The sequence below is a fragment of the Ursus arctos genome, unplaced genomic scaffold, assembly GCF_023065955.2.
Source record: "Ursus arctos isolate Adak ecotype North America unplaced genomic scaffold, UrsArc2.0 scaffold_18, whole genome shotgun sequence".
NCBI classification, from domain to species: Eukaryota; Metazoa; Chordata; class Mammalia; order Carnivora; family Ursidae; genus Ursus; species Ursus arctos.
The window spans coordinates 26,278,937-26,306,079 of NW_026622852.1; the positions used below are offsets into that span (position 1 = coordinate 26,278,937).

The 27,143-nt window shown below is 40.0% G+C and overlaps 1 protein-coding gene across 2 annotated transcripts in view; it reads left to right on the top strand.

Annotated features, from left to right (window-relative positions):
• The window catches only part of RECK (reversion inducing cysteine rich protein with kazal motifs), a 73,193-nt gene that overhangs the window by 20,614 nt on the left and 25,436 nt on the right, over positions 1–27,143 (top strand). For both annotated transcript variants that reach the window (XM_026506241.4, XM_026506242.4), the window contains 4 exons: positions 17,717–17,750; positions 19,840–20,037; positions 22,200–22,467; positions 24,602–24,781. In XM_026506241.4, the coding sequence (XP_026362026.1) occupies positions 17,717–17,750; positions 19,840–20,037; positions 22,200–22,467; positions 24,602–24,781 (680 nt within the window). The remainder of the gene's footprint in view (positions 1–17,716; positions 17,751–19,839; positions 20,038–22,199; positions 22,468–24,601; positions 24,782–27,143) is intronic.

Below are 27,143 nucleotides of genomic sequence, written 5' to 3' on the forward strand. Positions count from 1 at the left end.
TAGGCTTTTAGTATCTTTTCCTTAACACTGGAGTGATCCCTGGAGTGAACTTCCAGATGTGTAAGCTGTTCCTTTGGCTTACAGTTATAGGGGTTAGCATTTACCCTGCAGGATGGTTTTATGCAGTTTGATTGGGTATTCAGAGAGTGAGTAATTTTATTTGGAGGAGCTAATGTTTGTCTTTACTAGGTAAGCTGCTACAGAATCCCTCAGGATTTCCTGAGAAATTTACTTGTATGAATAAAGTTCAAAAATTTTAATGACATTTAAAATTCTGTTTTGTTCCAACTAAGATAAAGCAGTTAGTTGTAAAGCATTGTTATGTCTGATTTTATAGCATCTGGTTCCTTTTCTTATGCAAATTAACAATTATTTATTGACTATAAGAGGCCGTTTTATATAATAGAAAGCATAAACTTTGGAGTTACACCTAACTTAGAATTCTAGCTAAGCTACTTATAACTTAACTTCAAATACTAAAGAATTGTATCTGCGTGAAGAATTGAAATATATACTGCACACATGAGGGCTCAGGGAAATTGGAGAGCAGAGTGAGCACGTTGGGATTTATCAGGGGAAACTTTGCAAAGGAGAAAAGCCTGAAAGGATTGGCATACTTTGGTAAAAAGACTGTGGACCAAAAAGCATGTTAGCAAAAATGCACATGGCTTGTGCAGGGGACAGAAAGAAAATAGGCCTGTTCGGGGCTTAGAGTCTGTGCTTAGTTGGATAGGCAACATGGGACCAGATCCTGGAAAGATATTTTAGGGCTCAGCTCAAAATACCTCCCTTAAGTAGAAGGAGATGATGAAGATTCTAGTATAGAAGACCAACATAACAACTCCATATTTTAGAAAGCTAAAGCCTTAATTGTACGCATGCTAAGTTTTAGATCCCAGAGACCTCTCTAACTTACCTAAAAACTGGTAAGGCCCCAAACTAGGATGATAACAATAGAACCAAGGATTCCGGAATAAATCAGAGATTTGAAGGCAGAATCCATCATTAGGATTTGTTAATGGTGGATTGAATATAGTAGATAATGTTCAGGAAAATATAAAAAAAATTATTAGTGAATTGGGAGGTAGAACTGAAGAAATTATATGGACAAGCAGCACAGAAGGACAGACTAAAAGAGAGTTTAAGGGACATGGGAGATAAAGTGTTCAAATTGGAATACTAGAAGAAGAAAAGAGAGTATGGGACAGAGGCAATATTTAATAAGACCCAACAAATCTCCAGCAGGATTAAAAACAAATCCATACATTACAGATATACCTCATAGCCAAAGATCTTAAAAGCAGTCAGGAAAAAAAGACATTGCCTTCAAAGGAGACTAACAGCTGATTTCTCAATAGCAGCAGAGGAAGCCAGACACAGTGGAATGATACCTAAACTGTTCTGAAAGAAAATAATTATCAGCCTAGAATTCCTTATCCAGTAAAAATATTTTTCAAAAAAGGGCAAAATCGGTATTTTCGGGCAATAAAGATGAAGAATTGCCATTACTGGACCCTTACAGGAAGTTGTAAAATACCTTTTTTGAGATGCAGAAGAAAATGAGAATGATGAAAATACAAAGTGACTAAGTTAAAACACACACAGATTGTAGAAAACAATAAGAATATATTATTCAAGTTTTTAAACAAGAGAAAATACATAGCAACAATAGCTTGTATGTTGGGAGGGGAGTTTAAAGAAATTGAGGGATATTGAGTGTTAAGTGTTTTTAAATGTAATAACCTGTACCTCAGAGGTAGTTAGGAATACAGGACTAGAGGAGAGAGATCATGCCCAAGTCAACCATGAAGTAACCCTTGAACCTTGAGAGTGAAAGAAAACTCGATGAAAGAGAAAGTGTTGAAAAAAGTGGAGAGCTAGATTTTGAAATTGCTTTTTCAGGGACCTAGAAAAGAAGGATCCAGATATCGATTAGGAGGACCCTACCTGTGTTGAATGAGACTGTTGGAATAAGATGTTCCAAGAAAAAGAGAACTAACTTCCTATCAGTGGAAATGTTCAAACAAAGGCTTACTGGATTCCCATATTGTGGAAGGGATTTCTGCAGTGGATGGGGATTTGGCTGTTGATCTCCCAACTCTGCAGTTCTCTTTTTCTGACCTGTACGTAAGAAACAGGGCTTCCTTCAGTACTGATGAGTATTTTTTCAGAATCACACTTTTGATTCGAGCCACCATTATCAACCAGTGGCTTGATCACTCTGACAAGGACATGTTCAGATGTTGTGGGCAAGCTCAGATCTAGGTTCTCCATGCATTTTCACAGGCGTGGTCCTTGGCCCCCCAGAAATATTGGTCAGGCCACATGGATTCATAGATGTGGACCAGGGATGATAGTTAAAATAGTCAACAGCTGGAATGACGCAGGCAGCAGCTGAACAGATGCTGGCTGTAAACCATCAGCAAGCCGTACTCGTGCCGCTGCCTCGTTAGAGCCAAAGTGCAGACTAGTTTGTGTTTTCTGTGAGTTGTGAGATATCTAGTATAATTTTTTTACATAGTCTTTGTCTGCAAGTTGGCTGAAAATATTTTCTTCTAGCCACCAAAATGGTGATTAAAAAAAGAATTTTGTTGTTCATAGTTTCTTTCTTGAATGTCAAGATAAACATTAACATGATGTGAGGCTGATTAATTTCCAGAGACTTGGCAATGGCTGTAGAGTAATGGCACAAATTTTAGTTTTGGGTTCATAAATCTATTTCATATCTTTATGTCAGGCTTTACTGCCATTCTTCTAACACAGTGGTCATAAATATACATACCTCTTCCATTTGCTGCATGAGCCACTGAAATACAGTGCTACAGATTTTCATCAGACTTTTACATTTTTATTTGTCTCTTCTTCCTTTCACAGATCCTTCTCTATGCTTTTCTTTATATTCTTTTTAGAAATGTCATTTTCAATTCTCCTTTCTTTCTTGGCTTTTTTTTTTTCCAGTCCAGTATTTGATGTTACTTAAGATATAAAACCTTGATTAAGGAAGGTGAGAAACTATAAAGGAAAAGCACTAGGAAGTATTTTTGTGAGGACTCACTTTTTTTTTTTTTAATCTTAAGGCATTTAAGTTTTAAACTAAACAGTTGCTAACCAAAACTAAAATAATGTTCTGTTCTGGAGTTCTGGTTCTGTGAGAATGCTAAGATAAAATTAAGACTCTGAGGATGTTAAAAAGAGGCTCTAAGAAGCACAGGAACAAAGGTGGTTGGCCTTGTGAGTTTCAGACTCAGTTCTGTGAGCGCCATCCTGTCAACACACAGCTCAGTGCGTAGAGAAAGGTTCAGGTATGTGTTAATTTTTATTTTTTAAATAACCACATGTTCAAAATTCAAAATGGTGTACAATTAAAAGTCTCTTTTCAACTTCCTGTACTATAGCCACCCAGTTCCTAGAGTCATTTATGCATATAAAAGTAAATATATATGTGGTTCTCCTCCACCCCCTATAACACAAATGGTCAAATCCCTGGATGCCAGTGTTTGGTACATATTTATGTATGCCTGCATGGGCTGTGCAGTGTATTCTTAGGAAATGTCACAATAAAATATTCTGCTGTAAAGATTTCTATGTATTAATTTTATTTTGTTCCTTTTTCTCTCAACTAAACCTTGATTCTGGATTTACTACCAGAAGCATAAAGGAAAGGGATGAAGAAATAGCCCTAAAAATTTAGAGATAAGAAGGCAGGGATGTCAGGGCCAGCAGGATTATCTGGGTGGCTAGAGGCCTCTGATGCCTCATGTGATTGGATCCGTTCTTCAGTGTTTTAAGAATACTCTAAGAAGAGAGTAGACCATCTTGTATATCAAGTGATAGTCTAGGCTGTACTTAGTCAGCTTTGGGGAATTTAGCAAGAAGAAGAATATGGTACTTTGCCCAATCAAAGCCTTCAGGGCCTAAATGTAAAGCTTCTTTTAGTTAGTGCTAAGGAAACTCCAAGAATTGGCAGAATATAGTAAATAGAAGACTGTGAATGGGAGGCTTGTGGATGATAAAATGCTATACTGAGACCCCGTGTCAGAGTAGGTATGAGCCGTTACCTGCAGCTGATGAGCTCCAAAAAGAGCGAAACCTATTAGGTCCTGCAGTACTGGCTTAAGATATAAAACCTTGATTATATGCCATCTGTATGTGGTTTTGTTTTGTCATATTTTGTATTGGAAGGGAATAACTCCTATTCAGTCTCCTTGTGGTAGTGTGTTTCTCCTTCTAGTCCTTTCTTCTCAGGGGTCACCTGAATGAGATCATTCCAAAGGGAAGTTGGATCCAGTTTAATTAGATTGTGACCTGCGCTAATCTAAATGGCCAGGTTTTTTCCCCCTAGACAATCTCATCTACTCCCATAGTTTTAGTTGTCCCAGTATGACGACAATTCCAAAATCTTCTTTGCTAACCTTCTCTGAGTTCCTGAATCACTACTGAATATGTGTACTTTTGATGTTCAGTGGGCACTTCAAATCAGCGAAACTGTTATCTTCCCTACTTCCCCTTCTCTACCCCACTGCTACATAGTATGTGCGAGCGTGTTCGAGTGCACGTGCACGTGTGAGCGCGTGCACACACACACATGCACACACGCATATCCAAAACAAAAACTTCGCATTTTTATACATTTCGTGTTTGGTTGTTCCAGTGCAGTCCTCCCAGACACATAAACTAAAAGCCGAAGAGGTATTGTCTACTCTTTCCCCTTTCTCACCACCTCCCGCAAGTAAGTGACTATCAAGCCCTAAAGACATGGCTCCAGAATCTATCTGAAGTCAGTCTCCTTTCCAGATCCTCAGTTACTGCCATCCCTCAGCCCCCTATACCGCTTTTCTGGACTACAGTAGCTGCCCAGCTAGCCTTCCTATCTAATTTCTCGACCCTTATTTACTCTCTCCACTTCTCAGAGCATGATCTCTTTAAAGACTAGATGTGGTCATGTCACTCCCCTCCTTAAAACTCTTCAGTGGCTCACCTGTAGGACACAGTCCATGTTCCTCCACCTGGCAAACGAAGCTTTTCTCCGTCTAGCCACTGACTGTCTTCTTCCTTACACTTCAGTGGTATGCTACTTGTAATTTCCCAGATTGACCATGTGTTTTGTTAGTTGTAGTTGTACAACCTATTTGTTCTACCAAGAATTCCCTCTCCCGGAATCCAGCCTATTACCCCGTCCAGTGGCATGCTGGAGTCAACTCCTACTAGCTAGGGAGAGCTGTTCGTTAACTACTCAAGAATTTTGCCAGCCAGTTTTTAACTCGAAAACAGCCACGATGGGGGTATTTTCACCACAAACATCAGCAAATATTACAAATCAGGACTTTCCCTCCACCCCCACCCCTGCAAAAGTTGGTCCTAGCACACCAGTACTCCTGTCCAACTGGCAACAAACTTTGCCTGACATTCTGGCTTAGGTAGTTCTTTGAAACCTTTCCTGCCCAGCCTTCTTACTTCTACACAAATAATGTTGCTACTTCTAAACACTTTACAGGCTTGATTATAGCATTTTTCAACTTATAGTATAACTCTTTGTTTACATGTCACTTTTTAATATTAAGCTCTTTAGTTCCTGGGGCAGAGTATATACCTCAGTTGTCTTTGTATCTGTCATTCATTCACTTAACATTCACTGAACTGATAACACCAAACTGATACATTTAATGTGTCTCAGGCACTGTTCTCAGGGTACAGAGGTGAAAGGATTTAGCCACTGTCAGTAAGAAGCTCATAGCTAGTCCGTGGGAAGAGAGAAATTCAAATAGTTCATTATAATACAGTGAGACAAGTCCATTGCTAGAAGTCTGTACAAGACACATTGGAGCCTGAAGGAAAAAAACAAAAAAAAACCCACAACCCTGCCCAGTGTAATGGGAAAGTCTTCACAGAGCAGGTAAGGCTTAAAGGATGAACAAAAATTTGTTGCCTGTAAATAGGTGCTACAGTTAGTATTTTTATAGATAGAATTTTTGAGTAGAAATTTTTTCCATTCTGGACAGCTGAATTACACAAGGTTCTTTGTTTCAGAGTAAATGGCAGTTTTATGTGGAAACCTTGTGTAAATGTCTATGAATTAGGCATTCTCAGAATGAGTACAGGAGCACTGAATACTGTATCTGTTATCACAGTAATGTTGTATAGCAGACTATCCCCAAACTCCATAGCCTGAAACAATAACAGTTCATCATTTCTTATGAATCTAAGGGCCAGGTAGGCAGTTCCGATCTGGCCAACCTTAGCTGATTTGGCTGGGCTTTCTCATGCTTCTATAGTCAGCTCGCAGGTCTGCCTGAGCCTCAGGGCTTTAGGATGCCGTTGGCTAAGTCAGCTCAGCTCCCCTCCATGTGTCTCTTCTAGCCCTTTAGCTCAGGCATGTTCCCGTGGTGGTGATAGGGGCACAAGAGAGGAAATGGAAAGATGCAAGTCTCTGGGCAGGCCTCTGCTTGCCTCGAGCTTGCTACTGTCCACTTGACCAAAGCAAATCACGTGGCTAAGTCCAGAGTTAGTGTGAGAGAAATAGATAGAACTGCAGTCATACTACCAAAACACTGTGCTGAGCTCTGTCCTAGACCTTGTGTTACTCTACAGATATTACTTGGCCTTAAATTTGCTTCCGGTTGGTTGGATGCTCTGGTGATATGAGCAAACTTCTTTGAGCAGTCTAGACCTATTATTCTTGTTTCAGTTTTGGGTGTTTTTATCCAACTCTTGAAATTATAGTTATTATTTGGGAGGCAGAAACTGAAGAATCACTCATTTAACAATATCCATATCGTGATATTAAATCCTTTACATATTCTAGTCACTTAAACTTTTTGACTAAAAAGCCATGGTGTTCACAACATGGAAAAAACACCTTGTAGAGGTTTTTTTTTTTTTTTTTTTAATGATTTTTTATTATATTATGTTAGTCACCATACAGTACATCCCCGGTTTCCGATGTAAGGCTCGATGATTCATTAGTTGTGTATAACACCCAGTGCACCATGCAATACGTGCCCTCCTTACTACCCATCACCGGTCTATCCCATTCCCCCACCCCCCTCCCCTCTGAAGTCCTCAGTTTGTTTCTCATAGTCCATAGTCTCTCATGTTTCATTCCCCCTTCTGATTACCCCCCCTTTCTTTACCCCTTTCTTCCCCTACCGATCATCCTAGTTCTTATGTTCCATAGATGAGAGAAATCATATGATAGTTGTCTTTCTCTGCTTGACTTATTTCACTTAGCATTATCTCCTCCAGTGCCGTCCATGTTGTAGCAAATGTTGAGAACTCGTTCTTTCTGATAGCTGAGTAATATTCCATTGTATATATGGACCACAACTTCTTAATCCAGTCATCTGTTGAAGGGCATCTCGGCTCCTTCCACGATTTAGCTATTGTGGACATTGCTGCTATGAACATTGGGGTGCATATGGCCCTTCTCTTCACTACGTCTGTATCTTTGGGGTAAATACCCAGTAGTGCAATGGCTGGATCATAGGGTAGCTCAATTTTTAACTTTTTAAGGGACCTCCACACTGTTTTCCAGAGTGGCTGTACCAACTTGCATTCCCACCAACAATGTAGGAGGGATCCCCTTTCTCCACATCCTCTCCAACAATTGTTGTTTCTTGCCTTGTCTATTTTTGCCATTCTAACTGGCGTAAGGTGGTATCTCAGTGTGGTTTTGATTTGAATTTCCTTGATGGCTAATGATTTTGAACATTTTTTCATGTGTCTGTTAGCCATTTGTATGTCTTCATTGGAAAAGTGTCTGTTCATATCTTCTGCCCATTTTTTGATTTGTTTATTTGTTTCTCGTGTATTGAGTTTGAGAAGTTCTTTGTAGATCTTGGATACCAGTCCTTTATCTGTAGTGTCATTTGCAAATATATTCTCCCATTCCGTGGGCTGCCTCTTAGTTTTTCTGACTGTTTCCTTGGATGTGCAGAAACTTTTAATCTTGATGAAGTCCCATAAATTCATTTTATCTTTTGTTTCTCTTGCCTTTGGGGATGTGTCATGAAAAAGGTTGCTTTGGCCGATGTCGTAGAGGTTGTTGCCTATGTTCTCCTCTAGAATTTTGATGGATTCCTGTCTCACATCGAGGTCTTTCATCCATTTGGAGTTTATTTTTGTGTATGGTGTGAGATAGTGGTCAAGTTTCATTCTCTTGCATGTAGCTGTCCAATTTTCCCAGCACCATTTATTGAAGAGACTGTCTTTTTCCCACCGGATGTTTTTTCCTGCTTTATCAAATATTAAGTTGCCCAAAGAGCCGAGGGTCCATTTCTGGGCTCTCTATTCTGTTCCATTGGTCTATGTGTCTGTTTTTGTGCCAGTACCATGCTGTCTTTGTGATCACAGCTTTGTAGTACAGCTCGAAATCTGGCATTGTGATGCCCCCAGCTTTGTTTTTCCTTTTCAACAGTTCCTTGGAGATTCGGGGCCTTTTCTGTTTCCATACAAATTTAAGGACTGTTTGTTCCAGTTCTTTGAAAAATGTCCTTGGTATTTTGATCGGGATAGCATTGAAAGTGTAGATTGCTCTGGGTAGCATGGACATTTTAACTATGTTAATTCTTCCGATCCATGAGCATGGAATATCTTTCCATCTTTTTATGTCTTCCTCAATGTCTTTTAAGAGTGATTTATAGTTTCTAGAATATAGGTCCTTTACGTCTCTGGTTAAGTTAATTCCAAGGTAACGTATGGTTTTTGGTGCTATTGTAAATGGGATGGATTCCCTGATTTCTCTTTCTTCGGTCTCGTTATTCGTGTATAGAAATGCAACTGATTTCTGAGCATTTATTTTGTATCCTGCCACGTTACTGAATTGCTCTATAACTTCTAATAGTTTGGGAGTGGCTTCTTTTGGGTTTTCCATATAGAGTATCATGTCATCTGCAAAGAGAGACATTTTGACTTCTTCTTTGCCGATTTGAATACCTTTGATCCCTTTTTGTTGTCTGATTGCTGTTGCAAGGACTTCTAGTACTATGTTGAATAATAGTGGCGAGAGTGGGCATCCTTGTCGAGTTCCTGATCTTAAGGGAAAGGCTTCCAGCTTTTCCCCATTGAGAATAATATTTGCAGTAGGCTTTTCATAGATGGCTTTTATGAGATTGAGAAATGTACCTTCTATTCCTACACTCTGAAGGGTTTTAATCAGGAAAGGATGCTGTATTTTGTCAAATGCTTTTTCGGCATCGATTGAGAGGATCATATGGTTCCTGAGTCTTTTCTTGTTGATATGATGTATCACGCTGATTGATTTGCGAATATTGAACCACGCTTGCATCCCAGGTATGAATCCCACTTGATCGTGATGGATAATCCTTTTAATGTACTGTTGGATTCTATTAGCAAGTATCTTGTTGAGGATTTTGGCGTCCATATTCATTAGGGAAATCGGTCTGTAATTCTCCTTTTTGATGGGGTCTTTGCCTGGTTTGGGGATCAAGGTAATATTGGCCTCATAAAATGAGTTTGGTAGCTTTCCTTCTGTTTCTATTTTTTGAAATAGCTTTAGGAGAATAGGTATTATTTCTTCTTTGAATGTTTGGTAGAATTCCCCAGGAAAACCGTCCGGGCCTGGAGTTTTGTTATTTGGAAGGTTGTTTATCACTGACTCAATTTCTTCATAATTAATTGGCCTGTTTAAGGAATCAATTTCTTCCGGTTTCAATCTTGGTAGTTTATAGGTTTCCAGGAAGGATTCCATCTCTTCCAGATTGCTTAGTTTATTGGCATATAGCTGTTGATAAAAATTTCTAATAATCCTTCCAATTTCAATGGTGCTCGTCGTGACCTCTCCTTTTTCGTTCATAATTTTAATAATCTGGGTCCTTTCTCTTTTCTTTTGGATAAGTCTTGCCAGGGGTCTGTCAATTTTATTGATTCTCTCAAAGAACCAGCTTCTAGTCCTGTTGATCTGCTCTACTGTACTTCTGGTTTCTGCTTGATTGATTTCAGCTCTAATTTTGGTCAACTGCTTCCTCGTGCATGGATTAGGCCTGTCCCTCTGTTGCTGTTCCAGCTTCTTGAGGTGAGAATATAAAAACTGCATTTTAGATTTTTCTATTCTTTTGAGTGTGGCTTGGATGGCTATGTATTTCCCCCTTAGGACTGCTTTTGCAGTATCCCATAGGTTTTGGACTGTTGTATTTTCATTCTCATTGGTCTCCATAAATTGTTTAATTTGATTTTTGATTTCCTGGTTTATCGAGTCATTCCTGAGCAGTATGGTTCTTAGTCTCCAAGTGTTTGAGTTTCTTCCAAATTTTTCCTTGTGGTTGAGTTCCAATTTCAGAGCGTTGTGGTCTGAGAATATGCAGGGGATAATTTCAATCTTTTGGTATCGGTTGAGACCTGTTTTGTGTCCCAGAACATGGTCTATTCTTGAGAATGTTCCATGGGCATTAGAATAGAATGAGTATTCTTTGGTTCTGGGGTGTAGTGTTCTATATATATCTATGAGGTCCAACTGTCGAGTATGGCATTCAAAGCCTTTGATTCTTTGCTTAGTTTTTGCCAGGGTGTTCTGTCTATTTCTGATAGTGGAGTGTTGAGGTCCCCTACTATTAGTGTATTTTTATTTATATGTCTCTTTATTCTGGTTAAGAGTTGGCTTGTGTATCTTGCTGCTCCCCTGTTGGGGGCATATATATTTATAATTGTCATATCCACTTGTTGAATACTTCCCTTAAGAATAATATAGTGCCCTTCTGCATCTCTAACTATAGTCTGTAGTTTAAAATCCAATTTATCTGATATGAGAATTGCTACCCCAGCTTTCTTTTGAGGTCCATTTGCGTGAAAGATGGTACTCCATCCCCTTACTCTCAGTCTGAATGCATCTTTGGGTTTGAAATGAGTCTCTTGTAGACAGCAAATGGATGGGTCATTTCTTTTTATCCAATCTGCAACCCTGTGGCGTTTTATGGGATGGTTCAAACCATTTACATTAAGACTGATTACTGAGAGATATGATTTTAATGTTGCCATGTTGCCAGTAAAGTCTTTGTTTGTATTGGCTGTGACTTTCTGTTCTGTATCACTCTTGGGGCCTTTTTACTTTTATAGAACCCCCCGTAATATCTCCTGTAGGGCTGGTTTCGTGGTTACGAAATTGGTTAGTGACTGGCGATTCTGAAATGTCTTTATTTCTCCATCAATTCTGAATGACAGCCTTGCTGGATAAAGGATCCTTGGCTGCATGTTTTTCTCTGAAAGAGCATTAAATATGCTCCCCCAACCCTTTCTCTCATTCCAGGTCTGTGTAGATAGGTCTGACGTAATTCTGATGCTTTTGCCTTGGTACGTGAGAAATTTCTTTGCCCTGGCCGCTTTCAATACTGTATCCTTGCATCTAATATTTGCGAAATGCACTATGACGTGACGTGGCGTAGGTTTGTCATGGTTGAGCTTGGGAGGGGTCCTCTCTGCCTCTTGGACACGAATGTTTGTTTCCCTTGCTAGATTAGGGAAGTTCTCAGCTACAATTTGTTCAAATATCTCTTCTAGACCTCTGTTTTTCTCCACCCCCTCGGGGATGCCGATGATTCTAACATTGGATCGTTTCATTGAGTCAGTAATCTCCCGTAACCTACATTCGTGGGCGTGGATTTTTTTAAGACCATCTTCTATTTTCATTTTTTCCTCTATTAACCCATCCTCCAATTCACTAACCCGTTCCTCTGCTTCTGTGACCCTGGCCGTCAGAGCCTCTAGTTTTGCCTGCATTTGGCTCATAGAATTTTTAATTTCTGTCAGATTCGCTCTCATTTCTGTCCTTAGGGATTCTATATTCTCAGTAACCTTTTCGTTAATAGTTTTTTCAATTCTACTCATCATTTTGACCATCGTTACTCTGAATTCCATTTCTGATAATTTGGTTACATCCATATCCATTATTTCTGTGGCAGAGGCCACAGAATCACTGTCTTTTCTTTGCTGGGGGGGGCTTCTCCTTCTTGTCATTCTGATGAAGAGAGGTTGCGGGGTTTCCAGAGCCCAAATTATTGACTGGGTCCCAGGCCGTGCCCCTTGTTTTATAGGGATCTTAGGGATGTGGGCTTCTTCTTTAAAGATTTTATTTATTTATTTATGTGGCAGCCAACCAGCGAGAGAGGGAACAGAAGCAGGGGAGTGGGAGAGGAAGAAGCAGGCTCCCAGCGGAGGAGCCCGATGAGGGACTCCTTTCCGGAACGCCGGGATCACGCCCTAAGCCGAAGGCAGGCGCTCAATGACTGCGCCACCCAGGCGTCCGGGTTGTGGGCTTCTTGATTTTTCAGCCTGCCTTCTGTGTTCTGGGGGAGGGGCCTGCCGCGCCGATACTCAGGCAGCCCTGTTTGGGTAGAGTCTCGGCGTCCCCTGCGAGGGGGGATGGGGATGGGCACTCCCTGAGCCGGTATTTCCAGGCTTTTGTTCTCTGGCGGCTTTCCCTGGCGGTTTGCTGTGCCTCTTCTGAGAGTCAGAGCAGCAGCGGCCAAATTTCAGCCTCTGTCACAGAACAGAGGGATTGCGGCCCATTCTCTACTAATGTTCTGGCCACTTTAACTCTGTTTCTGTTGGTGCTGCTCAACCCTGCGGCCGTCCCGGGATGTGCGCCCCACACCCGGCGTCCCTGCCCTCACTTCCAGGGCCGGCGCGTCTCTGTCCTTTGTGTTTCTAATGCCGCCAGCCGCCAGCCGCCCCGCGCGCGCTCCCGGATCTCCCGGTCTCAGTCTGGATCCAGTGAGCGCACCGGGATTCCGGGGTTCCGCGAGATGCCTGGTGGCGCGCGCACCCGGCTCACGGTCTCAGTCTGCTGTTTTGCGGGTGCCGTCCGCGAGCCCGCCCGCTCTCCCGTGCAAGTGGCTACCGCTTCCCGGTGCCCGAACGCGGCGGCTCCCTCCCCCTTCCGTTTATCTTCCGATATCTGTGCACAGTTTCATGGCTCCCCGCTTCGTACCTCAATACTCAGCGCTGGAGATGTTCATTTGTAGAGATCCAGATGCGTCTTCCTGCGTCTCAGGCTGGTTCCGTGGTTGTTTAGGCTGGTCTGGTACCTATCCAACTCGACTCAGAGGACCGGCTGAAAACGGTGTCTCCTACTCCTCCGCCATCTTAACTCCTCCACCTTGTAGAGGTTTAAAAACATAATTATTTAGAGACTCCTGGCTGGCTCAGTTGGTAGAGCATGTGACCCTTGATCTTGGCGATGTGAGTTCAAGCCCCGCCTCAGTGGGCCTAGAGCTTACTTAAAAATAAAATAAGAGGTCAATTATTTAATCTCTCCAACTTAGCATCTGATGAGCTAGATTCTTCATATGAAATGCAAAACTTCAGAATGGGAGAAATTTCAGTCCATTTATGAAAAAGAAACATTTTATGTATCGAGGTGTTAAGAACAGAGCAACTCCTTTACTTTTAACTTGTAGCCTTGGGAATAGGGAACATTAAATAACAGTTCATAAAATATAATCTTTTGGGTCTTTGTGCAGAAGTGACTGAAACATCCAAAATGAACCCGCCCTTTTTTTTACAAGGTTCATATGATCAATGGTTGTTTAGTTTTCATCATCCTCATCATTGAGACAAGTGGGCAAATGGAGAATTGTTAGAAAGGAAGAAGGGAATCCCAAAAATGGAAAAGTATGGGACAGGGACAGAAAATAAATCCACAGAGCCAACTTCTGTGCAAGTGGTTGGACCAGAAGAATCTACCTCCCAGTTGCACCCCAACGGCTCTTCCCCCAAAGGAGGGTCAGTGTGGCTTGCAGGGTCACTATGGTTCCCTTGACTTTGATTTTACTTTACTTTGATTTATTTTAGTTTTTCTGCCAGGCTTGCCCCCTGGTAACCTGCTCCCAACAGTAGGTGGAAGAGCTTACTGCTATTCTCTAAAGCCAGTGGGAGTAGGGCAGGCAACTGGAAGTAGCTACCTGAGGAAAGATTTCATGATCAAGTATTTTTAAGAGAAATAATATGAACCTTAATAAATGATTGTTGTCCCCACAATTTAATATGCTGACTCTAAAAATAGGAGACTGTTAAAAAGAGATTACAATGTGGACATAAGTTCAACCTTGCTTTGGCTGCGTTCAGGAAAATAATCCAGTCTTCTTACGGTGTAGTGACATGAGAGAAAATCTGGGTTCCAGCCCTGGCTCTGCCCTTTATTTACTGTGTACGTCTGTCTCTCTAGCTGGATAGTGAAGGCTTTTGGATTTCAAGAGCTCTTGGGATCCTGTCAACTCCAGCACCCTGCTGTGTTCTTTGGGTTTCTGAGGTGGTGGTAGATCCTCATCTTGGTAACACTGTAATTTTTAGCTATTCTAGAGTAAGATGGGCAGAGTGAGGGAGCTGTTATACGGAGGCACAGTGGGTATAGTAATAGCAAGAGGTCAGAAGAGTCTCCGTCAGTATAAGGCTCAGTTACCTCTTTTGCCACCAGATGGCGACTAGACATTAGCAAGACTTAAGAATTAGCTTTAGCTAAGACTTAAATGTCTTAAGAAATGAAGAAATTATAAGTTAATGGTGTAACTGATTATGTGTATGTCTTTTTTTTTTTAAGATTTTATTCACCCATTTGTCAGAGAGAGAGCACACAAGCAGGGAGAATGGCAGGCAGAGCAGGCAGAGGGAGAAGCAGGCTCTCCACTGAGCAAGGAGCCCAATGCAGGACTCAATCCCAGAACCCTGGGATCATGATCTGAGCCGAAGGCAGATGCTTAACCTACTGAGCCACCCAGGCATCCGTGATTATGTGTATGTCTTAAACCCTGTCAAACTAATCAGCAACAGTTTAAGCGGTGAAAAGGTAGAGTTACCTATATTTTATACATTAGATATAGTTACCTAAGGTATAGTTTATGCCTACTTATAGTTACTTCAGGTTAAGAATCCTTTATCAAAGAGGGGGAAGGGGACATGATCAGAGTTTGAAATCCTGGTGAGTATAAAGTAAGCAAGAGAGAATTGATAAATTTATCAAATACGGATATACTTGAATGAAGGACCATTCTTTAAAACCTTAAAATTAATAAAGGTAAAAATAGAGATGTAAAAATGGTATTTATTAATACTAGAGGTACTGCTATATGGAAATATAAATGTTTTTAGTTCACTAAATTAAGGTAAACCTATCCACAAAAGGTCTATCAGTGAGCATTAAGAGAAAATCAGAAGTGCTTAAGGAATATTTCTGAACTGTGGGTGTGACATCGAGGGAGACAGTTTGCCCTCCTTCTGCCTCAGGGGTTGACAGACTTTTTCTCTAAATGGTTGGATAGCAGTTATTTTAGGCTTGCAGTTTATATGGCCTCTGTCTACTCAACTCTACCATTGTAATATGAAGTAGCCATATACAGTATGTCAACAACTGTTCCAATAAAACTTTATTTACAAAAACAGGCAGCAGGCAAGATTTAGCCGTGTGCCATAGTTTGCCAGTCCATGTGTAGGTGACGGCTGGAGTTCTAAGCATTTCTCCTTTTTAGGCCTCCATCTCTGGCTTTGGTTGAATAAGGCATTGAATTAGATGATCTCTAACATTTTTCTGGTTTTGTGTCCTTTAGTATCTCTCCCTGAAGCTAAGTGACCCACCAGGCCAATTCAGAATATTTCTTTTATTTGTAAGGTCAAATTTCTAAAAATCCAGCTTGAACAAAATGTAAGTTTCTAGAACAGGGTTTCTGGACCTTGGCACTCCTGATATTTTGGCCTGTTGTCCGTTGTGGAGGAGCTGCCATGTGCGCTATAGGACGTTTAGCAGCATCTCTGGACTCTTCTACCCATTAGATGTCAGTAGCACCCACACTCCTCCTCCATACCAGATGTCCCCTGGGGAGCACATCACCTCCAGTTGAGAACCACGGCTCTGGAGACTTGTATGAGTAACTGGAAGACTATCAAAACCGGAAATCAGGCCATTTGACCCAGGATGGCCACCGAGATAATAAACACATTCCTTCAGGTACAAAAAAGCCAAGCCCCAAAGAACAGTCAGTTTATTAGAAAAAGAAAGAATGAGAATCAAAGGGGGCTGGAAAGTTAGTAGTAGATTACTTTTCATTTTATTTTATTTTTTTGAGAGAGAGTGAGAGAGGGATCGGGGTGGGCGGGTGAGGATAGGGGCAGACATAGAGGGAGAGAGAGAATCCTAAGCAGGCTCCACACCCAGCATGGAGCCCAACTCGAGGCTCGATCTCCCAACCCTGAGATCATGACCTGAGCTGAAATCCAGAGTTGGACGCTTAACTGACTGAGCCACCCAGTGCCCCAGTCGATTGCGTTTTAATATTGATTTAGATCATTTTATGGAAAGTGTTCCTAAAACCACTGAACCCAAATAGACGGCTATCTATAACAGGTAGGTAAAAAGTTAAAGAAACATGGACGAAGAGAGATCTAGAGAAGATCATTAACGCCAAAAATATTTACTTTTCACTCCTTCTGTCACTTCAGGAGATGTCTAGCAGAAAGAATTCATACTGGATGAATTCATCAGCCCTTATCTATCAAGTCTGGGTTTTTTATTTTGTTTTGCTTTAAATGGATAAATCAAGTATGGTTTATTTCTACAGTAGAATATTATTTAGTGGAGAAAATGAATGCAGTGTAGCTTCTTCACACAACTACGCAGGTGGACCTTGAAGGTAGATTTTAAATGTCAGTAAAGCTGGTCCTTCAAAAGTCCAGATCACAGAGCTGGCTTGTGATTTAGCTACAACTAAAAGCCAAAGTCATCTCTATTCAACTATAAGAGCACTTGATTTCCATCTTCCTTTTATTTATGCCCATATTATTTCTTTGAGGAATTCGTTCTCTTCCAATTGTAAGGGATATTAATCATAGCTGACAAGCCCTGAATATCCAGGTGGCTTTGAACAGGAAATTTTTTGGTTTTGTGTTATTTTGCCTCTTATTTTCTTTGCATTGACTTTAACACAGTGTGATATTTTCTGAACAGTGATCTAAGAGCTCAAAATACTAATTCTAGTCTCAGGCTCTGCTTTTGACTTGCTCTGTGACCTGGGGCAGACTCCCCCCTGCTGAGGAAAGAGTTCGTTCATCTTTAAAATGGTAGAGATTCCCCAACTTCCCAGGGTGGTTACATAGGAATCATCTTATTATTTTTATTTTAATTCCAGTATAGTTAATATACAGTGTTGTATTAGTTTCAGGAATACAATATAGTGATTCAACAATTACATAAGAATTATCTTTGAAGCCTTGTTTAATATGTAGATTTCTGTGGTTCATTTCCAGATTCTGATTCTGTAGGGTAAGGCCTAGGAAGCCCAGGTGATTATAGCAATATTTGAGAACAATTAGAGATGATCTCTAAGGACCTTTCAACTCTAAAATGCGGTGATTACATGAAATCTCTATTTCCCTAAATGCCTTTTATTATATAATCTTCTGGGAGCTCTTTTATGTACTGCAAGAGGTAATTGAGGTTAATACATTGTACGGTACCCCACATACACACACAGGTACAGCTTTGGTTTGCTGTAACATGATCATCTTATGGTTCAGGATGACAATCTTGACCCCCCCAATAATTGTGTTAGAAGATGGTTTCCCTTTTCACCAGGGTGTCATCTCAGCTTCTTTGTCTTCATCCTTGGATTTAGAGAAGACTTAAATAGCTTGATATTCTGATTTCCATGTAAACACAAAGTGGAATAAAATTAGAAATTCTGCCTGGTGGTTAACTTGTTTGTTTTTCTTTAATTTACAGAATGCTCTTTTCAGTTGCATTAGCAGAAATGAAAGTAAGTATATTGCCAATGGTTATATGAGCAGACCAAAGAAAAAACACAGTTTACAGAATACGATATAGTTGTTGCAAGTATTGCCAAGACCTGGCATTATGACATGGGCTGTTAGTAAGCTGCCTTAAGGCCCAGCAGGATTCTGATAAGATTTCCTTGGTGGTGTTTAGGCTATTCATGAATTATGACAGTTGCTATGTCTTAGCTGCAGATTTACAAAGCAGATACTACTGTTAGATAGGAAGATCATGTTCTACTTGAGTAAATAGGACTACTTGCAGAAATCAAGCATTCCCAGGTGATACAATGTAGCACTTCCCAAGGACTGCCTTTCAGTTCAGCAGACATTTACTGCCTACTTGCTCTGTGGAGACAGACACAGGATATGAGATAGTGTCACTGATAAGTGATGTGGGAGCTCAGAGGAAGGAGGGATCACATCCTGCAGGGGTGATTAGAGGTGGCTTCGTGGAGTTGGTAGCTGAGCTGGGCCTTGAAGGATGGACAAGATATGAACAGTGGAGATGGGAGGAAGGGCATCCCAGGTGAAGGGATAGTGAGAGCAGTTGTAGCTAGGAAAACACAGCTGAGGAACAGAAGTGTTGTTTGGGTTAGCTTGGCAGTTCAGTGTATCAAAGTATGATAAGAAACATTAGCTGGCTATACTTTATCTTCTAACCTTCTCTAATTAGGGCTTAATTCACAATTTCCAAGATGTTCTCACAATAATCTCTGTCCTCCCACACTGGTGAGGAAGCCAGCCTAATGGAGGAATCAGAAGATGGGTGTCCTTGGCTTTTTCTCCTTGTCTCTTCTGTCCTCAGTATTCCCCACCCCCACCCCTCAGTTTATCCTAAGGTTAATGGTGATAAAGGTAGCCATTAATTATTCTTTGTGTTGAAATTGAACAGTTCAGCAATGGGCACAGTGTAGTAACTGTAAGTTAAAAACAGGTGGCACAGTAAGTGTGACACAGTTTCCTGGTATAGGAAACAGACCTATCCTGTGTCAGTTCAGTCCTAGTTTAATTTGTCTATAATTTTATCCTTGTCACTGTTTCTGGAAGTTGCCTGAATTCCCTGCTCATTCCTTGGGTAGTGGAATTCACAAGAAACCTGATTCTAGTTCTTCCATAACCTCTAATAATTAATTTCCTACCTGCCTTTCTCTTACCAGTTTCCTGCCATACCTCCACCTGGGTTCCCTTCAGCCTCCCACAGACCCTCTAACCTCTCCTGTGTGGGTCTCTTCCGCTTCCCCAGTAAAATCCCACATCTGCACCCCCAGCCACTCATCTGGCTTCCCCCAGGTACCTGAGATGGTCCCCCTTGATTTCTAAAAATACGCAAAGCAAAAAAGGTATTTCAAATGTGGGTTTTACTTTTCAGTATTAAAGCAGGTCATCTCAGTTGTGAGGTAAAGACTATTTCAGATTAGACATGTTATTAGAGATGTTCAAACGGAATAGAACTTTTGAGATTTATTTTCAAGGTACACAGTTATATAACTGTCAAATTTATGAAATGAGCCTGGTATCTCTCAGTTTTTACTGGTCCTATTTTATAAATGGGAAGCATTTAAGGTTTGGTTTTATTTTGCTCTTGTTTGCCTTGCTTGGTTTGTAAATCTCCACAAATCTAACATGGAAAGAAGCTGTTCCAGTGGGTGTCAGCATGGGCAGTATTGGCATTTTGGGAGACCGTTCTGGTTGTGTGAGACTGCCCTTACGTTGCAGAGCAGTTAACAACCCCGACCCCATGCACTAAATGCCAACAGTAGTCCCCAAGTCATTGTGAAAACCGGAAACACTTCCACATGCCTCCAGAATCTCCCAGAGGGGTCGTACTGCTCCTGCTGAGAATCACCGTGCTAGACAGACATTGACAAATAACGACTCTCTTACATCAGTGAGCACCTGAATGTCCTCTTGGCTTATGCCTACAGCAGTGCTGATTTAAAGTACTTGTCTTCTGTGGCATGGCTTTGTTTCTCAAATTCAAAAAGGTACATATTGTTCTACCAATATCATGATGATTTGTTAGCAAATGGCTATTTCTATTTCAATACCATCTCCTTTTCTCCCCCATAGTGGGCTCAGTTTGTTGCAGTTATGCAGGCCATCACACAAACTGCCGAGAATACTGTCAAGCCATCTTTCGAACAGACTCTTCTCCTGGTCCATCTCAGATCAAAGCGGTGGAAAATTATTGTGCCTCTATTAGCCCACAGTTAATACACTGTGTGAACAATTATACCCAATCTTATCCAATGAGGAACCCAACAGATAGTAAGTAAAATGGACATATTCCTTTCATTTCAATCTTTGGTAAAATCATTTGTAAAAAGGAAGTAAATTCTTGGGGCGCCTGGGTGGGTCAGTCGGTTAAACGTCTGACTCTTGATCTCAGCTCAGGTCTTGATCTCAGAGTCATGAGTTCAAGCACCGCATTGGGTTCCACACTGGGTGTGGTGCCTACTTAAAAAAAAAGGAAGTAAATTCTTGTAGATATCTGCAGTCTCAGTCATTTGGGAAACACCAGAGTTCCTTTGGTGTTTAGATTTGCCAGATTGGATATTATTATCACTGCTGAAAGGTGCCAAGAAAGGTACAGCTGTCAAGGGTATGAGGAAGCAGGCACTCTTTGTTCCGGGGATGGGAGAATTCATTGGTATGGATATTTTGAAGGGAAGTTGGGTAATGACTATGAGAATTTCAAATGATCATACCTTTTAATCTAGCAATTCCATTTCTCAGAATTTATCTTTCAAGAAGACTCATAAATTTGCAAAAATATATGTACACATGTAAAGGATGTTTGCTGCAACACTGATGATAATGGAGAATAATTAGAAATAACCCAAATACCCATCGATAGGATATTGATTAAAGTTGATGGAATAAATTCTATATCTGTATAATAACAATACTTTATAACCAACATAAAAAAGTATGTTTACATAGAAAGAAGCCCAAGATATAGTAAGCAAAAAACGTCAAGTTTCAGAACTAACTGTACAGTACGATACATTTTTAGTTATATACCTGTTCCATTTTGTGTTTTTATCATGAACAGTTACAACTTTTATAATAAAGGCATCATGAAAATGAGGAGAGATCCCGATACTTTTGAATATCGGCCTCCTCATGGAACTGCACCTATCGAGTCTTCAGAGTCTCAGCTTTGTACAACCTGTAATCCATTTTTTTCACTTAGAAGTGAACAAACTTTAAACAATTGATAATTAACCAAACTGACAAAACACAAGATTTATAAGCCAATGCCAATGTTTCAATTTACACTGGGATACTGAAAGACTTGTTTTATAAACTCAGAGGCAGTGATACGTGCCTTCTTTGTCCAGCATCTAAAGCAGAACTCCAGTGCTTATAACGTTCTGTGGTGTGGCTGTATGATGAAAATCAGAGGATGAAGCATTTGCCACAAATAACTTGTATTCATTTTTTTAAATTTATTTATTTTAGAGAGAGAGCATGCACATGCATGGTGGGGAGGGACAGAGGCAGAGGGAAAGAATCATAAGCAGACTCCCCACTGAGCGTGGAGCCCCATGCGGGCTTGATCTCACAACCCTGACATCACTACCTGAGCCAAAACCAAGAGTCTGATGCTTAACCGATGGCACCACCCAGGCACCCCAACCTTCATTCATTTTAAAAGCAGAAGCAACCTGATATCTTGTCAGAGTTTGCTATTGTATTATTTAAATTACAACTTAGAGAGGTGCCTAAGTGGGTGGCTCAATAGGTTAAGTGTCTGCCTTCGGCTCGGGTCATGATCCCAGGCTTCTGGGATCAAGTCCTATGCCGGGCACCCTGCTCAGCAGAGAATCTGCTTCTTCTTCTTCTCCCTCTGACCCTCCCCACTGCTCGTGTTCTTGCTCGAGTGTTCTCTCCCTCTAAAATGAATTAAAAAAACCTTTAAAAAATAAATTACAACTTAATTAACTTGCACAGATATATAAAAGCTTTATATGCCAGAATGTGATGGAATATGATTTTTGTGGGTTTTGCTATTGAAATTAGTCATCTCTTTCATTCTGTCAAGAACCAGTCCCTTTTAGGCAGTTGTTTCTAGCATGAAATAATTCCAGTTTGCTCTGTAATATCTTTTCCAGGAACATACGATAGTTTCCATGTAAGGACTTCTTAGGTGTAGGACGAGATGACCTCTCATTTATGTAGAATTGGTGCCTAAGATCCCATGTTTGGAGATAGTGGTAAATTCTGGTAACCTTGTCCACCTTTAGCTCTTCAGTTACTTGCTATACTGCAAAGTAATGGAGAGAGAATTTGGTAGGCTGTCTGTACTACAGATCCTGACATATGACTGAGTAGTAGTGTTTCCAGTACACCACCATGTTCTTCTGTTCTGAGCAGCGCGTGACGTAAAATCAGCTAATTAAGCCACATATATTCTAAAAACGTAGGTTTATATTGCTGTGACAGAGCTGAAGACCATGCTTGCCAAAATGCCTGCAAGAGAATTCTGATGTCTAAGAAAACAGAAATGGAGATCGTTGATGGCCTCATCGAGGGTTGTAAAACCCAGCCTCTGCCTCAGGATCCTCTCTGGCAGTGTTTTCTTGAAAGCTCACAGTCTGTTCACCCTGGAGTCACTCTACACCCTCCTCCCTCTACGGGCCTTGATGGAGCTAAATTGCATTGTTGTTCTAAAGCAAACACTTCAACATGTAGGTTAGTATCTCGTTTTCCTTTATTAAAACCAGTAGAAAATAGCATTTTAATTAGTGATTTTAAGTCTAGCAAGTGTACGTCATATTTTTGCATTGCGTAGACTTAAGAGTTTAGAAGATATAAAATCTTTCTTTCATCCAGCAAATATTAATTGAGCGTCATGTGTATATAAGACATTGTTTTTGAACATTGCTAAAAGAACTGTGCTTTGGGGTATAGAGGATTAACACTGGCAGGGCAATAAATATTTAAAGATGATGCAACATGGATTCTACCTTAAGTAAGCTTACAGTTCAGAAGATGCTTTGAAGTGACATCTAAGGGATATTCTCTTTGTTTAATTATGAGACTTTGAACAGTAACTGACCTTTTGGTGAATGATCTGGGTTGGCACTTACACCCAAAGTTAGATAGCAGTGTGTTGGATTCGTTTGGATGATACAGTTAGGGATAAAATAATACAAATATAAGATGGAAGAAACAATCTAGAGACAAGAATAAATGGAGATATCCAAGGTCATGGTAGACCATAGGTGAAATAGAAGTTTGCTTTATTCGGGATATTTTAGGTGAAAATAGACCATGTATTACTAGAACATTCTGAAATACCACCTACCAGGAGTGCAACAGTTTTTCCTGTAGTTTCTAAATTGAATGGAACTTTAACAAAAATTGTGCCTAGATAACTCAGTTTTACCAAAGATACAAAAACAAAAAACAAAACAAAAAAAACACAAAAAAAACCCTGGAAAATATCCAAAGAAAATTAACAGAAGACCTTGAAGAGAAGTTAAGTTGGTCCTGTAATTAAGGAAATTTGCTGATAGGAATTAAATGTATTTATGGGTGGGATGCTGAGTAATTCTTTGAATGTCCTTACAAGTATTTATGCTGTATAGTCACCAGAGATTAGAATCGCTGTGTCGTCCTACAAGAACTTCACTAAGAAACACTTTGCCCTACTTTACCTTGATGTAAGGTTTTATGGTTTACTTCCATCTTATGATTGGTGTCGGTTTCTATAATTCCTGCTTATATATAGAAAACTAACTCTGAGATGTTATTGAACAGTCTGTCCAAGGCCATAGAGAAAGTTAAGGACTAGAGAAAGGACTGGTTTCCAGCCCAAAGTACCTAATTTAACTCATTCGCGGCTTCCTCATCTCTATGATGTATAAGCTCCATGGAGAGCAGGGACCTTGTCTCTCTTATTTCCTGCTGCACATCCAGTGCCTTGAACAAGGTCTAACACGAAGCAGGCACTCAGTAAACATCAGTAGAGTAAATGAGCAAAATTATAAAAGTAAAAACATCCTCCTCATAGGGTTAATTATGAAAGTCACATAAAATGTGGCAGGAGTGGAGAATTTTTACTTGTGACTTTGCATATTTTCGTGGTATTATATTTTATATTACATGTATTATGTTTTTTTTACATTTTTATTACTTTTATAAATTTTAAAAATTAAACTAATGTGAAGGCACTTTGGAAATGGTACTGATATTATGTTAGTTAGATGCAAGTTGCTTTGTAATCATTGAGTACTACGAATAAGATTGTCATATATTAACTACAATAGTATATAGAAGCCTTGGAATTCATAAGCTTTTACACGTAGATTACCTTGGCCTGTCTTAAGGAATATAAGTGGATTGGGATCATTTTTCAGGGAGAAACTAGTGAACCCTAAGTCTGCAAAATCTGAGGACCATGTCACAGTTTCATCTCCTGTGATTGAAATATAAATATAGGGGAATCTATCTTTGTGGAGGCAAAACCATATGCCTTACCTTACTTTACGTAAAGGTAAAAGAGAGATCAGAAATATAGAAGAAATAATTGGGCCAAGAATAAGGAGGTACAAACACTGTAATTAAACATCACATTTAGCACTGAGCTTTGTAGCAGTCATGGGGCAAAGAAAAGAGATGGATGATAAAAGAAGGCTAACATTTTCGTGGAACAGTTACACTGTTTATGGCTCTAAATTCTAGGAGATAAATTTTAGTCTTTTGGTTTTTGCACTTTTTTCTTATTTATATTCTAAAGTATAGTTCATAGAATTTGAGTTTTATGTGAATCAAATTATTCATTTGGCTCATCTGTGTTTCTGCATTTGTGCCTTTGTTTCAGAGAACTGTGCACTAAGCTTTATAGCATGAGCTGGGGCAATACACAGAGTTGGCAAGAGTTTGATCGCTTTTGTGAATATAATCCAGTGGAAGTGTCCATGTTGACCTGTTTAGCAGATGTTCGGGAGCCTTGCCAGTTGGGCTGTAGAAATCTTACTTACTGTACTAATTTTAACAACAGGTAGGAGCAAACTATTGTACATGAAATGGAAGTATTTTATCATTATCTTGTTTTTAAATAAGTGAAAAGACCACTTTACTCTGATTTTTACTCAGAGTTAAAAGGAAGTAGTATTTTTTTATGGTTTCATCTTTAAATGCTATAACCCATCCGGTAAATTGCCTCTGGGAAAGGAAGCACTATAACAAAATCCTTTCTAGGCTAGAGACACTTAAAGCATCTAGAATTCAAAGAATCTTTTCTGCCTTCAGTCTACCATTCTTCCCCTCTTCCTTCTATTACACAACCATTGGAAACAACTCATTGCAGAATAAGCCACCGTGACCGATTTGGCCAACCAAATGCCCTCTTTTGAACAGTTTACTTCGAAGTTTACTTCAACCAGTCTGAAGGTCCCACTCAGTGAGTTCCCTATTTCATACAAAAATATTTTCTTACCTGTTTATATTTTCTTGAGGTATCAAGCATGGTCAGAAAAACAAGGGCCCAAACCTGAATGGCTGAACAACAGTGAAGAAAACAAAAAGGCATCCAGAAGCAAAGAGAACACCATATCAGAGAAGGCAGAGAGAGAGTTTCTAAGCAAGAAGGGGCTGGTTTTGTGAGCTATAGTCTGGAGATGAAGGGGGCAAAGAGGGAAAGAATCATTCAGTTGGGCCAGACAGAAGTTCAAACAAACATAAATCCTACTCTTTTTAAAGTATTCAGAATATTTTTTTAAAAAGGTATTCAGAGTATTATTTCGAGTAAGAAAATTGAGATATCTTTACAGCTGGTGATAGAGTGTTAGCCAGTAAGGACCTGGTTTAGAGATTGAGTGAATTTGAAATCTATGAAATGTTTAAAGTTAAACTTGGATGCATAGTCTGGCTTCTGGGGATAATGGAGTAGTTTGTATCAGACTAATACTTCTGTAAGTACCAATTATGAACTCTGTACAAAATATTTAAAAAGTATTGTTTTGAAGGTGTTAGAGAGTGACCAAAAGCAGGAGGGCCAAATCTGATGAAACATAGAAACCGCACTGCATGAGGGGCCACAGTTACCCAGTTTTTCCTTCATGGGCACCCTCAGCTCCATCGCGTGGCATAAAGAATTCAAGCAAAAAGCAGCAGTCATGGGCTGAGGAATTAGAGATCAGAGTTTAGGGCTGCTGGAGTGGCTGGATGCAGGAGTAGAAAACCCCAGAAAGGTGGGAACCACAAAAGGATATGCCCCCAAATCTGCAACAAACGCCCCATAAATCCTTACATTTAACAAAGTGACAGTATACAAGGTTAACATAGAAAAGCCAGTTGTATTTCTGTATGTTAGCAACAAACAATGGGAAAATGAAATTTATTTTTAAAATATAAATTTACTCAATTACATCAAAAACCATGAGATACTGAGGGTAGATTTAACCAAAGAGGTGCAAGAACTATATATTAAGAACCAGAAAACTTTGCAGAGAGAAATTAAAGACAGTGAATAAACAGAGAGAGGTACCATGTTCATGCAATAGAAGACTCAATATTATTAGGATGTTAATTCTCCTGAGACTGATCTCTAGATTCAGTGCAATCTCAATCAAAATCCCAACAGGCTTTTTATTTTTATTTTCTTTATTTTTTATTTTTTTTAAGATTTTATTTATTTGACAGAGAGAGACACAGCTAGAGAGGGGACACAAGCAGAGGGAGAGGGAGAAGCAGGCTTCCTGCTGAGCAGGGAGCCCGACTCGGGGCTCGACCCCAGGACCCTGGGATCATGACCTGACCCAAAGGCAGACGCTTTAACGACTGAGCCACCCAGTCGCCCCCCAACAGGCTTTTTAAAATAGAAATTGCCAGACTAATTCTGAAATTCAAATGAAAGTACAAAGGACCTAGGATAGCTAAAAGAATTAAAAAAAAAAAAAATAAGTTCTCCAGAAAGAAATTTGGAGAACTTAACGTATCTGATTTCAAGACTAGTTACAACACAAATTAGGGGCACCTGGGGTGGCTCAGTCAGTTAAGTGTCATGATAGCAGGATGCTGGAATCGAGCCGCAGGTCGGGCTGCATGCTCAGTGCAGAGTGTGTTTGAGATTCTCTCTCCTTCTTTCTCTCTGCCTCCTGTCTGTTCTCTCTCTCAATAGATAAATAAATAAAATTAATTAATTAATTTAAGATAGGTCATAGAACAAAACATAAAAGCTGAAAATATAAAGTTTCTAGAAGAAAACATAGAATATCTTGACAAACTTGGTGTAGCCAAAGACTTACAAAATGCACCAATTATGAAAGAAAAAATTAATGAGTTAGGGTTCCACAGTAAACACTTATTCACAGAAAGACACCATTTAAGATTTGGAAAGGCAGGCCACAGTTTGAGAGAAA